Below are 16,908 nucleotides of genomic sequence, written 5' to 3' on the forward strand. Positions count from 1 at the left end.
TTCACCCCAAAAAATCTTTTTATCTCAAGAAAAAATTGCAATACCTTACTGGAAAACAAATAGACTAGGGTGAAAAAAAAAAAAAAATCATCTAAAGAAGTTCTTGGACTCAAATACTGACAGCCCCCTATCACTATAAGACATTTCCATATTGTTGATATTTATAGTTACCTATTACTAAAAATATAACCAAAGAGACATTATAAGTTAAAGGTAATTGAATATTATTAATAATTACAAGATAAGCTCTTGATGCTTACGAGCTGATGAAGTGATCCACATTTTATTCATGGTGGTATTCATTTTATTCATATTCAATTATGCATTCCAGGAATTTTTCTGCTACAGTGCATTATTTACATTTACCTGTAAAGATGTTCAATTAAAGCAGCCAAAGTTGCCTTATTGACTGGTGGGAGTGTACGAATAAAAGCTCCGTACTTCATCACGCGTTCCTTTTCATTTTGCATATCTAACAGAAAATAACAATTACTGAGCCTTAACAACGTGTACTAAAAATCATCAACAATTCTCATGAACTATGTCTGCATCATCTACTTATTTAAAATTGTAATTTACTCAATCCCTTTCTTTGTGAAGACAATACCAATAATTTATTATTGTATGTTTGTTCAAGGAAAGAACAAGATCAGCAATAAGAGACTGCATACTGGGCTCATGAAAATCTTCACCAACAGACCCACTGTCACCATCGCTACAGCTGAAATGCACCCCCCTCTGCCTAACAGCATTCAGATCCATTGTTTGGTCTCCACAAATGTTCAGTGAGTGTTGATAAGCATCAAAGGATGCAATTTTTTCTGCATCAATAAACTAAATTTTCACACCTTTGCTCCATACATACTTCCATGTCAGACACCATTTTTGTCAGACTGCTCCTCTGCTGCTATTTGTCACATAGCAACAAAACGTAATGGAATAGTGGTAGGAAGGAACCTCTACTGCCATACCACCAACATCCTCCGCTGGCATCATGAACCAAGATGATAAAGTAGGAGGCATTACACCAACCCTTGTAAAAATATATGCTTCCAAGAGTATCCAGAGCTGAGGAAAAAAATATCTTTTCATCTGTGTTGTTGTTGTTGTTATAAATTTGGAGAAATGTCTTCAGGTCCAAATCAGTTTAAAGTTTTAAAAATAAAAGACTAATAAGAGGAGAGGAAAGGAGAAGGGCAGAAAATAAGGTGAACAAAGCTGAACAATGGCAAACAAGAATTCCAGTACTGTATCCAGTATCTGAGACACAGTCATATCCCTTTGTGTCTGCCTCTCTGTGCTGAATATAGCACAGAGGCTATGGAGAATAATCCTGCTTGGGGCAGTTGTTTAGTTAATGTAGTATGACTATTTATTTATTTATTTATAACATTTTTTACTCTGCCATTGTTTTTCTCATGTTTCTGAAAAGAAAATCTGCAGAATTCCTCCAATCTCTTCCAGGTGATTGCTAATACTCTAAAGTAACTACTGAGCTAACCGTATTTACTGAGTGACATGGGAAAAAATACAAACAGTTTAAAGGTCATAATACTCTATTTTCCTAGGGGTTTCAATCTTCCCACAAGTACTGTGCAAGACACTTTTGTAAAGAAGGACAGGATTCTCTTCTTTAAAAGATGGAGCAGAATTTTTAGCCCAATGCACAAATCTAGAAGCTAAATCAGTGTGACGGTGCTATGCACTTTCACAAAAGAGCTAACATCTAAACTACTACAGATATGACTTTTTAACAATATTATTGTCAGTAAATAAATTAGCATTTCTTCCATTAATTTGTTCAAATAAGGTGAAAGATCAATATTTGTAGTTGAATTTCCCAAACTTATACTAGCTTATACTGGAGAAACCTTCATATGCTTGAAATTAAGCTTGAAATTAATCATCCTTTTCAAAAATAAAGCTAGTCAAGCAATCAGTGGGCCTATACTATTTCAATGCTGCAATGCAGAAAGTAATGCTCCGCCTTGTTTTTTCATATGCATCTCTAAGCATACGGTGCAAGTATTTAACAAAACTCTCATACTTGAGTACATGCAAACAATCTTTCTTGCATTGAGTGTTATTTAATATATTACCTAATGCAGAAATCCAGAATGGATAGAGTTCCTTAGTGAGAATTGCATCATCTATTTGAGAAAGAAAGCTTTTCAATACATCAGTCACATCTTCAAGTCGATGTTTTCCAGCTCTCAGTTTAACACTCCTTGCATCTTTTTTAAAACTTTCCAGCAGTTCAGCCACATTGGATGAGTTGCCATTCTTGAGGTATATATGCTTGCTACCTAAACCTAGGCAATAGAAATGCAGGATAGAATATAGAAATAAATATCTGTAAAATTGCATGTTCTTTTAGAAATTCCAAACCTTCTTACATGAAAAGTACATCTGGCTTGTCAAACAGATCACATTTCTACAGATCACTAGTGTCTTTTGGACTTTTTGCATACTTGGTTAGCGAAAACACTAACAAGTCTATATTTGTAAATATACATATCGTAAAATTAATCAAGCCTTGGGCCACAACTTCAGGAATGTTTTACATGCAGCTCAACTACCCAGATCTCTTCAGTACATCCCAAATCTATGGTCTGAAAAGACAGTGCAGGAAAGAAGTTTCAACGGCTGATACTGATTCAGCACAGTTATTAGTTACATTATTCGTTATCAGTACTCACACTATTTTGTTTTCCTACTGATCTCTCTATCAGAAAGCTCAAGATTACTAGAAACAATTACTGTTTCTTCTGATTTTTCTCAAGTCAAGGAAGACACTATGCAGCGACTAATAAATGGCTGAAAATATCAAGGCCAACTTAAAAAATTAAATTAAAAAAATCGTAGTCTAAAACACAGCAGAGACTACCTTCAATTATGCATATGAAAGCAGTCAAACTTTTTTTTTTTTTAATACTTGTGGAAATTTTATGTGGATTCTGTTCCTCTATTTCTCTTTGTACAAGATTTTACTGTATTTCTCCACATTTCTTGAAAAAGAAAATCAGTATGTACGAAACATTGCCTTCCTTATGTAGTTGTCAAAAGAAGTATTCTGTCAAAACCTATGAATTTATGCCCTGCAATTCACTTTTCTTGCAATGCCCACAAGCACTACCATTAGATACTGTCTTTGTGTTGCTACTGTCAGGAACAACTGTTGGACCTGATAGTGTCTGTCACGAGTAGGACATAAACAAATTCATAGCCTTCATTACAACAACAAAAAAAACATGTATGTCTACAAGTAACATACAACTCTTTCAACTTCCAAGTGAATAGTATAACATCCAGTAACTCTGATCCTGAAAAAAAACTATACGTAAATGAAAACTTAATTAAAAAAAAAAAAAAAAAAAAAAAAAAAGTATTAAGACACTGTATTTTAATTTAGAACATGTATTAACAATATTTTCAAGTTGGGAATGCCTCTATCCTAGTTTAAACATCATTTCAGTGCATGAAACAGTGTAGATTATACTTCGAAAAATTTATATCGCTAATGATGAAAAATAATTTAGCAAAAACATTATTTCTTAGTTTAAGCCAACAACTGTAACCCAGATACAACTATTTATGATAATGAAGTGTTGTCACACTTAAAATTTAGTCAGATTCCAATCAATGAAATATAAATTAGGCCTTCTCATACTGACAGAGGTTATAGACACATCTATCCTGAAGATAAATTTGTGCTACGTTGATAGATATTTAGCATTTCACAAGAGAACTGATTAATTTGCAGCAGTGAAAAGGACACAGGCATAATCTTAATATCATCTAATGCTATAGAAAATTACACTGGCAACATTTACTCAAGCAAACAGCAAGTCATTATACCTCCCTAGGCTGCTAGGAAAAATCAGCAACCTTAAAACTGAATTTCGTTCCACAGTTAACATCAATTTCCTGGATTTGCTGATCACTTCAAGTCAGAGGTGTTCTTGCATCACATAGATTGTTCTCAGTGCTGCAGAGTTCTGAATTGAGGCATGGGAGATAAAGACTAATCTATATCAAGAAAATAAGTCAATTTTAAAAATACTGTAGTGGGCACGTAGGGGATTTCTGTAGTTGTACTTCCATGCACTTTTTTATTCTCAGTCACATGGCACTGTACTTTACCACCACATCAATGAGTGGTGGGGCTAACAAGAGGTATGATTTTACATTGAGTAATATCTATAAATTCATTCAGTAATAAGTTCTTAAAGTGTAGTGATTTAACTATTATACAAACTATCTTAGGTTGAACAAAACATGCTGTACTTACCATACTGTGTAACAAATGCTATACAGCTGTTCACGATAATAGGAACATCATTTTTGCTGAGCTGCTGATCTTGCAACGCATTACCATCTGTACCCGCTGCTTTTTCAATTGCAGTATACCAGACTATGAAATCCAGCTTCGTATGGCCATGAATGTACAGTGTTCTGGAAAGTTTAAAAATATTTTGAATGCACAGAAGAAAGGAAAATATGGGGTTATTCTACTACAACAGCATAGAGTTGTCCAAAGAAATAGCTGGAATAAGACATTAAGGCTTCCTTCTACAACACAGGATTGTGGTGGTGGCCTGTTAACAGCACCTTTTCTTCCAAGCTCATTTGTGCTAGCAATGTCACAATAAATAAACAAGGATCCACAAACAGATCTGTCAGACCTTTGAAAGGACCTCACCAACATTATTATTCCTCCTCAGTCTTTCTCCCACACCCTACATTCATATGCCAAAGTCACAGCTAAGTAGGAAATAAAAGACTCACAGACTTTTCTACTTTCCACCCTGCTTCTCTACAGTGTAGAAGAGATATATTGAACTTCCTTCACCTGGATGAAAAAAATCATCCTTGGGAAATTATATGTTTAAGTAAGGAACATATATGAAGTAACTGAAAGTTAAAGTATAGTAATACAATTGTTTAATTGCTTGCTTATCTCAAAGCATGGTCCTGTTCTGATTTTCTTATTTAAACAATTTTACTTGGGTAAGATCGTTGGCTTTTTTGTTTCTTTTGTTTTTGTTTGTTTGCTTTGTTTTTCTTTTGTTTGCTTTTTTAAAACCACTGTCAGAATAGCTTCTGGGGAAAGCTATAGAACTGAACAGTTTAAGAGTGTATGCTAACCTATATGCATGCACAGAAGAAACAATTGTTTTAAGTTAGCCTAGCAATCTTTTCTACAGACATACTCTTCATCTATCACTATATCTACATTTTCTTTAAGATTAATATATTTTCTAATTAGGAAAATTTTAAATCTTCTTCTGAAATTCATTAATACTACTCAAAGTACATAATTCATTAATACTTTCCTCAAAGTACAAACAAACACTACTTTTAATTACCTGGGAAAACACTTTTTCTTATATAATATAATAGTGAAAGATTCCTTTTTTTTTTTTTTTTTGTCTGAATCTTTTTATTTTGCATATTCACTTTAGCTTTATTGTCTTGAGAGGAAGTTACGATGCAGTCAAGTACAAACTCGGACCCAAGATCTGAAGTGTTCTCAGGATCCATCATAGCAATTTCACTATTTAGCAGCATAGGAAGATATATTGAAATATTTTGGCTTCCTGAAGACTCCTTTAAAAAAATCTCCACTTCTTGACAGTGAAAGTCATATTAACCACACATACCTGGATAGAAGAAACACTCAGACTCTTTTCCATTGGGAAAAATCAGTAATTTGCATAAAGCTCTCAAACTTTTACAGTAGAATGAGTGTGTCTGATTCAATACATTCAAACATTTCATGAAGATCTGACAGAATGGATATCCTACATAAGCAGTTCTCAAACATCAGTTTCCAAAAAATCACATCACCCTGACATATTTTAGTATTGTTATTACCATACACAGAGGAAATCAAACATCTTAAGTAGAAACAGAGTCTGCCAATGAATTTTACAATATTTCTTCAGTACTATTATTCACAGATCAGTAGAGGTTAAGACGCTGAACAAGAGACATGTTGCTTCCCAACACAAGGCATGCATGTTTATTACTGTCTTTTTTCCCACCTCTGCAGAACAGGTGGATTCACATTACAGTATTATGCAAAAAGAAAAACTGAAGCCTCAAAAGAATACTTTCTGTAATGTAAGGAATTATGAAAAGGAAGTAGTGAAAATAATATTTCTTTTCTAAAGAAAAAGTGGGCAGCTCAGCTGTATATCAATAAGTAGTATACAGAACTTTAATGCTAACCTAGGCATATCTATGTTTTCAAGCAGTGATATGAAAGTCTAAATCACATGCCTGTCAATCCACCTTCATGATATATGAATTACCTAAACTACAAGAAAAAGAATATTCTGATTTCTATGGATTTTCCTATCTTCTACTCAATAAATCACAAAAGAAAACAAAATTATCAGAACTACCAAATGATTATGCTGTCATTGTTTTCTAAAATTTGAAAAGGTATTAACTTAAATAATGGACAAAGAGGTTTCTTAATAATTTTCAAAGAAAAGGCAATGTATTTTTAGGCAGCGATCCTATATTCATGAACTGGAGGTTCCTGGTAAAAAAATACATATATTTGGATGATACTGTTGGTACTGCAGAATTTAGGTAGTGCAGAATTTATGTTGTTCAAAGAAGGCAACATGTCAGAACAAAATCTAGAATACGGTTTGCCATTTCTAGGAAGAAATCAAGATCAGTTAATTATGAAAGCAGAATACATGAGAAGGTGAATGACCATCTTATTGTGGCATCAGAAAACAGCATCATAAAAAGTCAAGATTTCCAGCTGAGCTGGAGGTAGTTCTAAAAGGCTTGAGAATATGCTCTAACAGCAGAGTGCAATAAAATTTCAGTGGATATCATAACAAGGATTGTGTTCCTGCTTTAATTAACTTTACTAAAGACATCAAAATGTAAACAAAACATCTTAGAGTTTTGAAACAATTCCAGAAGTCTATAAAAATCTAGGATTATTGGTAAAATTTAGGAAGCACACTACCTCAGATATCTTTAAAAAAATTTAAAAAAAATGCCAGTTTTTGTGTTTTGAAAGTGTACTAGCCTGATTTAGCCTTTCATGATATTACTTGGCAGTGTACAATGGTACAGTATGATTACCCTCTCTTATTTTTAAATTAGTAGTCTTCTATAACTGAACATAACAAATATGATCTTGCCATTTATTTTCAAAGTAAAAATCAGAGGAGAAAAGGATCAATCAAAAGAAGGGAAAGCAATTGAACTCACACTTTAGAATTCAGAAAAATCTTGTATATTGTCTCATAGTATCATTTCTGAACTCTCGTATTTTACACAAGCTGCAAAGTATTATACACCTTCCTTGCCTTTCCAAATCAACTGTAAACTGCCTTTGAGTACTTATAGATCAGATAAACATTCCGTTTATGTATCCCATGAATTTAACAGAAGCATAAATTTACTAAGTATTTATAAGTCCAGAATTAATTGGATCTATTACATTATAATTATTTCAGCAGTAGGAGCTGAAGTTTTTATAATTCTATAGTTGTTTATTTTTGTAAGCAATCACTCATTAATAAGAAGACTGTTTAAAACAACTTAAATAATACTTATACCCAAAACAACCTAAAAGAAAATTATCTAAGAAAAAAGTGTATGGTACATCTAATGTACGATCTTCCCTGATTAATCAAATCCAATGACTGGATTTGGTGTCCTGGGGAAGGGGAGGGTATGAGTATGTTTAACATAAGGGAAGTTAATCAGAGAAGTCAGTAACAAAACAACACAAGCATAGTATGAACTTCAGCAGGAAAATTCTCAAGGCATTTTCATAATTTCTTCTGATTAAATTTAGTAAGACATGGTAGGACATAGACAACATTTAATTCTATACACAGATAAAAAGATGCTGCAAGGTTTCCTGAGTGGTATTTTTTTTATTTTTGAACTTTCCTTAAATCTGGAATAAGTCTTATTCTTTTACTTCATATTCAGTCTTGGCATAATGATTTTTGAGATTATATCACTTATCCTCGATTTAAGTGACTAATAAATCAGCATGAAAGTTGCCAGTAGCACAGTACATAAATTCATCACTTGAAGAGACCCTACCTAATAAAAACAAATTAGACAAGTACTGATATAAAATAACAGACAAAAAAGGAAAACCTAGGAACTCTGATATATCATTTAGATGGCAGTGACTTCTCAAGATATTAATTTCCCATTTGAAGGGGAAAAAGGAGTGTTGCTGGTTTTGTTTCCATATTCAAAAATTGAGTTTGAAGATAAAAGTGATTTTATATTTAGTCATTTCCCAGCAACATAAATTAATTTCTTATCACTATAAGATGAGCTATCATACAGCTGTGATAAACACTTGGATATTTTGGAATCACATCCTGACTAAGAATCATTATCCCAAAGGTCATTCATCCATATGGCTTTTAATGCTTAAGATAATGCAGAAGTTATGCTTTTTTTTTTTTTTTTTTTATGGCATTCTTCAGTGAAGAAGACTCCAACATATTTATGGTTACCATACTTCAGCTAGTACTCCTCTTAAAATTATTTTTAGATAGTTCATAATTTCTATTTAACTACTGAAACAGTTCTGGGAAAACCTACTCCTATAAGCTATCACTTGTTAGTGAAAAGATTATAGTAAAAGAAGTAATAAAACCTGACTTGGAGCTGGAAGTTTTGCACTGATATCTATGAAATCAGGTGCATTGCCTGTATACATCTGTTGGACTGTACCTTGGGCACTGGATACCGCTTGTTCCCTACTTGGTTTGTGTAGCATACTTAATGCTGAATCTTTCAAAAAGTTTATTGGAGAGAAAAAACAACAACCAGGAAAAACAGGTTTTTATCTTTTATCTGTTTACGATCTACATCAACTGACTAAAATCTGGAATGTAAGTATTATCTTAGGAAGAGTTAAAATGTATTGAAATAAAACAAGATACAACATTCTCCAACAGTTTTCTGTCATTCAAAATAGATTTCAAAGTCATCTGCTGTTTATGTTTCCTCAACAGAGAGGCAAGATATCTTCCTTATTAACCTATTATCAGTTATTCAGAAGTCCATGTAAGAGCTGATGCAATGTTTACACAGATGTTTGCTCAATAGTCCATCACTGAAATTTAAATGAATCTATTAAAAAAAGTTATTATTTTCAATAATTTTACTTTCATCTTTAAATCAGTATCTACATGAGTCAGAAAATTGGTATTTTACTTTAAGTTTCAACATCTTGTTTCACTACATTTGATAACCATCTCAGCAAAACTCAAACACCAACATGGAAGCAGAGCGATCATGTTTACTTCTCAAGTATGCTTTTTTTTTTTTTTTTTTTTTTTTTTTAAGCTAATGTGCACCTGAGATTAGGTATTACAATAAGGTTAACCAGGAGACACATGTATATCCTGCTGATCTTAATCTACACAGATTTCGATACAGAACTGTGGGACACAGGAGTGATAAAATAGATGTGATGAATTGTCCAGAGTTACTCTTCACAAGTGTTCACACTTGTACACACTGAAAGAAGTTAGACCCTTTTGAAAAAAGTTACTGGCAGATTAATATGACTGGGAATCATTTTCTCAGTGGAAAAACTGCATTTAATAAGCTATCCACTTTTAGCTAAGATTAGATAGTTTTCAATTTATCACTAGTAATAACTGAAGCTCTTTTCTTAACTAGTCATAGCTAAATGCACACATAATTATCCTAAAGCTTCCATCTCTTGTAGGGCCTACTTTTTTTCCTGGCATCAGAATATAACCAATCTTCATCAAATATCACTGTATACTGTGCAATTTGGAATAAAACACTCTTGCAAAACATGTTACCCACACAGATTAAACTATCACACAAGTAAGATTCTTCTCAACTTTTAGGCAAAATACATCCCAACATGTCAGCTTAAAAAAATAACACACACAAAAAGTTTATTTTCCAGATTACTGATATTATAATACTTTAGTTTCATGGTAAAACTACTGATGTTTTGTGCTCCCTATCGTGAACATGAAATGTGGTTAATGCACAGTCTTTCCATCCTTTAAAAATCTTCAAATTTACCCATTCTAGTAACAACAAGTGAAGAAAGCTCCGTGACTGATTAACAAGAATTCTAAAATATTGATTAAAAAAAAAAAGTAGACCAAAGCTACTTTGGGGACCTTACCTTCCTTTTTCAACAAGCAGCAGGACATCTATTTTTTCTCCATTTTGCATCATGCTACTGATTGCTGAAAACCAATTACACATTCATATGATATACAAATAAAATATATAGACAACAACAGATGTGCTTTCAGAATTATCTTTGGTGACAAAAGGTGCATAAAATACTTAAATGCATCAAATATAAAATGCTACTTGATAACCAGAACAAAATTCCACAAAAAAACACAATACAATAAAGTATACAAAAAAAAGTAATATAGAGAGCAGTTAAAACATGTTAAGATGGACTTTTTAAATGTGAAAACATCTATACTGAAATTAAATTTGTCAAGACAAATTTTATGGGATGTGATTCAAAAGAAAACTGAACTTTTAAACCCATTAATTTATTTGAATCTTTGTAGATATTTATAATAAAATATCTTAGAGGAAATTCAAGTGCACCATGAAAATCACTGTCACTCTTTTTTACACTGTTTTCACAGAATCACAGAACTGTAGGGGTTGGAAGGGACCTCCAGAGATCATTGAGTTTTATGCTATTTCTGTTTAAAAACAAACAAACAAAAACAACCACATCCAAACACTGTAAAAAGATCTTCATTATACATAATAGAAATAACATCTGGGTAGTTTTCAATAACAGTGCATGGTACAGCTTTACAAGCTCTATGCTATAGTACACTATACTGCCTAAACTTTTAATTCCAAATCAAGATAAAAATATTCATGAATTTTAAAAGATAGATAGAGTGACAACAGTATTCCTGATTAAAAACCACTCTTGTGGCATTATTTACGGTAAATACAAGGTGGCAGTAAATCAACAATAGAAAACCCAATGACATTTAGGAAATTTCCAGTAAAAACAGTCCATAGTCTCACAGCATTCGCAAAGAGCACCATCCGTAAAAAGTTAAATTACCTCCCTTGTCTATGTTACTTCATCATAAAATCTCAGTTTATTTTTAGTTTCCTTTATAATATAGCAAGGAGCACTACCTTGCTCAATATAAAAACAAGTAGGGCAGATATGCTTAAACAAGATTCAAAACATTACAGATACTGATACAAAAAGACCATTTGCGTAAGTAGTCTTATCTATTCCACATCATGATATGAAGAAAGGAATATTTTTAGTATCAGAAAAAAAATCTATTAGTCTGTGAAACATTTCTCCTAGAGAATTATAATTTTTTCCAGTACATTTGAGTATTTTAAACTAAGCTTGTCAATCATCTCAAGAACATGTTCTGCAGTTAGCATTTCTGCAGTGCCAAAAATACGAGACAATAATCCCAAAAGGTCATATATTATTATTCAATCCTGTACCATTATAAGAAAGAAAATGCTGGAAATAAGTTGCAATGCTGCAACTACACGAAATAGGGGAAAACATAACCAAGTCAGAGCATGATTTACACCATGTTTAGACAGGAGTTCAGAGAGCATCTAGCTCATGCAAAGGAATGGTCAGTGAGATCAGCAGTGTTTGTGATCTTAAAATGTAATGGCTATGTCCTTAACAGTAGAGTATTTCCTGCATTCTAGATGATAACCAAAATTCTTACTTAGTTCTTGTAGCCTCCTTAGATATATGGAATCTTCTTGAGCACTCTCCATTTCAAGACAAAAATGAAGGCTTGACTTTTCTATAGCAAACCAGCCTTTTCTCCACTGATCCAGGTTATGGCAATCTTTGTAGTACAGCTGGCCAATCAGGTCACAGTCCCTCTCTAATAAGCATTCAGCTACAGGGGGAACAAAATGCTAGCAAACAAGACAGGGTGAGTTAGATTTAGAAAAACAACCAACCTCTTCCCTTAAAAAAAACCCAAAACCCAGACATTGCAAACCTGTAAGGTTAAAAGACAAAAGCTGCAAAAAAATAAAACTTATCAGATTTATCACTCAAATCTTTATATGTGTTAAATTTAAGTTTTAATATTAAGTATAGCAGATTTTTCTCCATTCACACAACACAATTCAAATATTTTTTGTTTTCAAACTATAACTGTTTTAACAGGTAATATGACTGTTACCATTTGGTGCTATATCACATACAGTGTTGCTTTGTGAGTTGTGTTTCAGAAAACAAAAGAACAGAATTGCTATGAACTACAAATAACTTAAATAATTTCATATAGCATCTGTCATAATAGAAAACTATTAACATATTTTTAAGGTCAACATTAAAATGATGTTTCAATTCTTGTATTCATTTTATTGTACTATCTTGTTTCAAATGTTAAATCACAGAAGAATTCTTTCCTGTTTCATAGGAAACTGTTGCACATGAGATAAAGCAGTATTACACAGAATTGCAGAGATTGGAAGGGACCTCAAATGATCATCAAGGTCAACACCTGTACTAAAGCAGGTACCTTAAATAGGTTGCACAGATAGTTTCCAGATGGGTCTTGAATATCTCCTTGGAAGGAGACTCCATAACCTCTCTGGGCAACCTGTTCCAGAGCTCCATCACCTTTGCTGTAATGAAGGTCTTCCACATATTAATATGGAACTTTCCATGCTCAAGTTTTAGGCCATTACTCCTTGCCCTATCTCTACCCACCATTGAGAAGATCCTGACCTCATCCATTTCGTCTCTCATTTCCCTTCAGATATTTATTAACATTTATCAGATCCCATCTCAGCCTTCTATTCCCCAGGCTGAACAGACACAGGTTAATCAGCTTTTCGTCAGACAGGAGGATGCTCCAGGCCTTTTATAATCTCCATGGCCCCCTGCTGGACTCTTTCTGGGAGATTCTTGTCTTTTGTGAAATGGGGAGTCCAGAAGTGGGTACAATATTCTAGAGGTGATCTCATAAAGACAGCTTAGAGGCAGAGGATCACATCCCTCAATCTGCTGGCCACTCTCTTTTTAAAGTACCCGAGGATACCATTGGCCATCTTGGTCACAAGGGCACACTGCTGGCTCACAGTCAGCCTGTTATCCACCAGCACCCCTTGTATTCACTAAGAATGGCTTCTCAGAGGATTTTAAGCTATCAAAGCCATTTCAGTAGTCGTGCAAAGGCTCTGGACCTAACTAGAAAAGATGATTATCAGTATTACCTTAGCTATTGCCCAAGTCCATTTTCTTTGTGAATACGCAGTTTCAGCTCCAAACAGAAAAACACGTTCCGACATTAAATAGATTTCAAAGGTAAAGATGTCCCTAAAGCAAGTAGGGGAAAAAAGTAACAGTATTTAGTCTTCATAACTGTAGACATATGCAAACTCAATTTCTCTACTGTTCCATTGTTACATAGCTATGGAATGGAATAATTTCTCCTCCAATCTTACAAATACAACCAAGATAATTAACAGATTATTTGTTTAAAGGCTACTCCATAACATTTTTTTCTGCAATTCTGAAATCAATAAAAATGTATAAATACAGACATTAAAATTCAGGGGCAATACTTCATTTTTTAAATTACACGCAATCTCAGAAAGTATGCCATTGTAATGGTTTCAGAACATCCAAGTTTAAGCAGACCAAGGCACTGAATAGGAAGTTTTAAACAACTTGTCACAGAATCAGAAATGTTGGTTGACACGTTCTTCTAGATGTCATTTGTTCTAGTCTCCTGATCTAAGTGGAACTACCACTAATTATAAACCAAGCTTTGTCTAGCCAAGCACTGAAAACCTTCAAGAATGGAGACTCTCCTGTTTCTTTTGGCAACCTGTTTCTCTTTGCCACCAACCTCCTCATGAAGAGGCTTTTCCTATCATTCATCAAAAGTTCCAGAGATGACATACACAGCAACTGACAGCCCTTGTACCACCTGCTTCCACCAACACCAGAACCGGTTTGGTTCTGTCATGTTTGTGACTAGTCCTTGGAGGTACTGTAGCTCTTACAAAAATTTAAAACTATTTAAGCGGATTGACCCTGCTTTTTCAATTTCAACTATCAAATATTTAACTTTTTAAAAAAGCAGTCCATTTGAAATCAGGCAAAATTTGAAAAGCAATGTTTTGTAGATCTTTATTTATGTTGAAGACTGACCCTAAGGTTTGCCATTTTAGTGTGATTTTCTGTATGATCATGCCCTAGAACCCAAAAAGATTAAGCATGCTATCTCCTTTCAATGGAGACTGAGGATTGTCTAAATCTGGAAAACTGAACATGGATCAGTTATTTCATCCTCAATGAGTACTTCAGAAATTATAAGTAAGGACTTCATTGTGACAAGTAGAATAGCCATTTTAAGGACAGAATATTTCACTACACAAAAATATCAAACTTAGGGAAGCTTCTCCTAAAATGCTACTCAATTTCAGATAAAGCACATAAGGAGATTAGTCATTCCCTTGAAGTATTCTGCCAATAAGTTTTTAATTTATGTAATATTCTGAAGCAGAACCATTTGCAGATGTTGCAAGAAATACATTATATTCCATTACAGAAAAAAAAAAAAAAAAAGTTTTTTTTTCATTTTTTTTTTTCCAGATGCCATAAGGCTAATAGCTTAGTGAATACTATTTCCATTATATTTCATTATTTCATTGTATTTTGAGGCATCATCATTTTTCACTCTTTCCTTTCTGGACTCACTTTGTAGTGGGTAAGGCTCTTTCTTTCCTTTATACTTTCTAGAAACTTAATGAACAGACTTTTTTTCTTTTTTTCTCCAGACATTTCTGCTTTGTATCTACAAATTCCACAGTATTACACTATACAAAGATGTTATTTTACAACAATACACACAGAGACAGAAATTTCAAAAGAAGTGTTATGGATTTTTTTAGACAGATCCAAAGTACAGACTGAAGTGTTTGTTTCAACAAACACATTATCTAAAAGAAATCAACAATCACCGAGATGCAACTAACACTTAGATGAAACTCTATGTGAGGTTTTAATATACCAAGTGGAGGTGTAAGAATATAAGAGAAAAGTGAGACAAAGAAAAGATATCTTCAAACTAACTCAGCATTCAACAGCTACACTGTTGTCCTCAGCTACAGAACAAGGAACAGGATTCGAAGGTTGACAGATCACAACTAAAAAGATTATGGAGAACTCTAATCAAATGTGTTATTATCAGAAGCAAGCAAAGCAAAAGTTTTCACTTGAGGTCAGTCCTAGAAATAGAAATGAGTGTTAATTTTTCAGTTTATCATGCCATTTTATAAGTGCTAAGAACATGCATTTCAGTTTCAGTAAGAAATAGACATATCTGACTTATGATGCCTTTTTAAGATTACCCTAGTATTTTCATTATACCACCTTAAAAAAAAATACAAACAAACAAACAAGCAAAAAAACCCACCAACAACAAACATCAAACACAAATATAACTTATCACTTACTTCTTGAAGGCAATATAAAATAATTCAGCTTTTTTTTTTTTTCAAAATTGCATGTTTAAAATTCAGGAACAAAATGATAGGCACTGACACCTATAATAGAATTTTGGAAATGTTTATTTGCTGAATTATTAACTTTGGAACATACCCTCTGTTTAAAAAGTAATCCGAATTGTGCACTACAAGACAGATAACTTCGTTGATGTCAAGCATACCATTAGGAGTGGTAGCTTTATCATTTTCATAGTAGCTGAGAAAGCCACTTTCCAAAGTGCACCATCTTTTGTTGCAATCTGTGGTTAAAGAAATAATAGATAAGTCAGTTGGTTTAATAAGAAAGAAATTACCTCCTTCTGCAGAAGTTGCCTTACAGGACACATGGCTCTGTTGTAACATTAAGACATTTATGTTGAAATTTCAGTTTCATTGATTTCAGTGAGCAAGGAATTCAAGGTTTGAGTCGACTGATAATATTTAACATAGAGAAAATCTAGCATATGGTAGTTTAAGAAAGTATTTTTAAATATTATACTACAAAACTTAAAAAGTGTCATACATGATAAAAATTACATCCATCGTACACTATGAGAAAAACAAAGACACTGTTATTCAACCTTGTCAAAAATATTTTTAAACATATGCAACCAAAATAGAGTAAGATGTCAAACTGAAGAAGAAACAAACCAATTGAACAACCTTTTCAAGATACATCTGCAGCTGAACTCAATTCTCCTCTATTACAGGCTCAAGCGTCAAATAATAATGAAATTGTACATAATTTATGCCTAAATACTGAGGTAGATAAATGGAAATATCATAGACAAGTGGTAGTTATAGCTGTTTCAGGATTGCATGTTCATATTAGAATGTGTTGAAGATTTCTATTGTTGTTATTCTTACACGTACATGGCAAGGTTAAATTCGTTTAAACAACACTGTAGTTAACAGAATGCTAATTAGTGCTTTCAACATGTGATAATACACAGATGCTGAGCAAGTCTGGTATTTCACCCAATTCATTTTTTATGTTATTTTCTGTGAGTCATGAGTCTGTGAGTCATATTTTTAGAAGTATCTGAATATTGTTTTCTTATCTTTTACTGGATATCGTTCTAGTTTCTATCTAGTTCCATCCGTATTCTATCTAAATAGACATCCAAATACAAAAGAACAAGGTATTTGAAGACATATAGGTTTACAGGAGCTGAGCATAATACTTGAACAGTTTGATTATTTTCCTCCATTTCCTACCCCAAAGTGTGACCATTCTACAAAATGGCTCACTGCTTCAACACTGACTAAACTATTACAACCTTCAAGAATAACTTTAGAATACTATGGCTTTTAACAGAACTCCATTAAAACTTTTTCATGAAAAACAGAAGCAGAAAA

General features: G+C 33.1%; 1 protein-coding gene across 6 annotated transcripts in view; it reads right to left on the bottom strand.

Moving 5' to 3' along the window:
- The window catches only part of ARAP2 (ArfGAP with RhoGAP domain, ankyrin repeat and PH domain 2), a 118,265-nt gene that overhangs the window by 36,471 nt on the left and 64,886 nt on the right, over positions 1-16,908 (bottom strand). For all 6 annotated transcript variants that reach the window (XM_042811541.1, XM_042811539.1, XM_042811537.1 and 3 more), the window contains 7 exons: positions 15,665-15,809; positions 13,270-13,372; positions 11,760-11,958; positions 10,187-10,250; positions 4,292-4,455; positions 2,100-2,312; positions 367-472 (listed from right to left, as the gene is read on the bottom strand). In XM_042811541.1, the coding sequence (XP_042667475.1) occupies positions 367-472; positions 2,100-2,312; positions 4,292-4,455; positions 10,187-10,250; positions 11,760-11,958; positions 13,270-13,372; positions 15,665-15,809 (994 nt within the window). The remainder of the gene's footprint in view (positions 1-366; positions 473-2,099; positions 2,313-4,291; positions 4,456-10,186; positions 10,251-11,759; positions 11,959-13,269; positions 13,373-15,664; positions 15,810-16,908) is intronic.

This window comes from Centrocercus urophasianus, unplaced genomic scaffold, assembly GCF_019232065.1.
Source record: "Centrocercus urophasianus isolate 14NV4802_14NV808 unplaced genomic scaffold, USGS_Curo_1.0 seq_13, whole genome shotgun sequence".
NCBI lineage: Eukaryota > Metazoa > Chordata > Aves > Galliformes > Phasianidae > Centrocercus > Centrocercus urophasianus.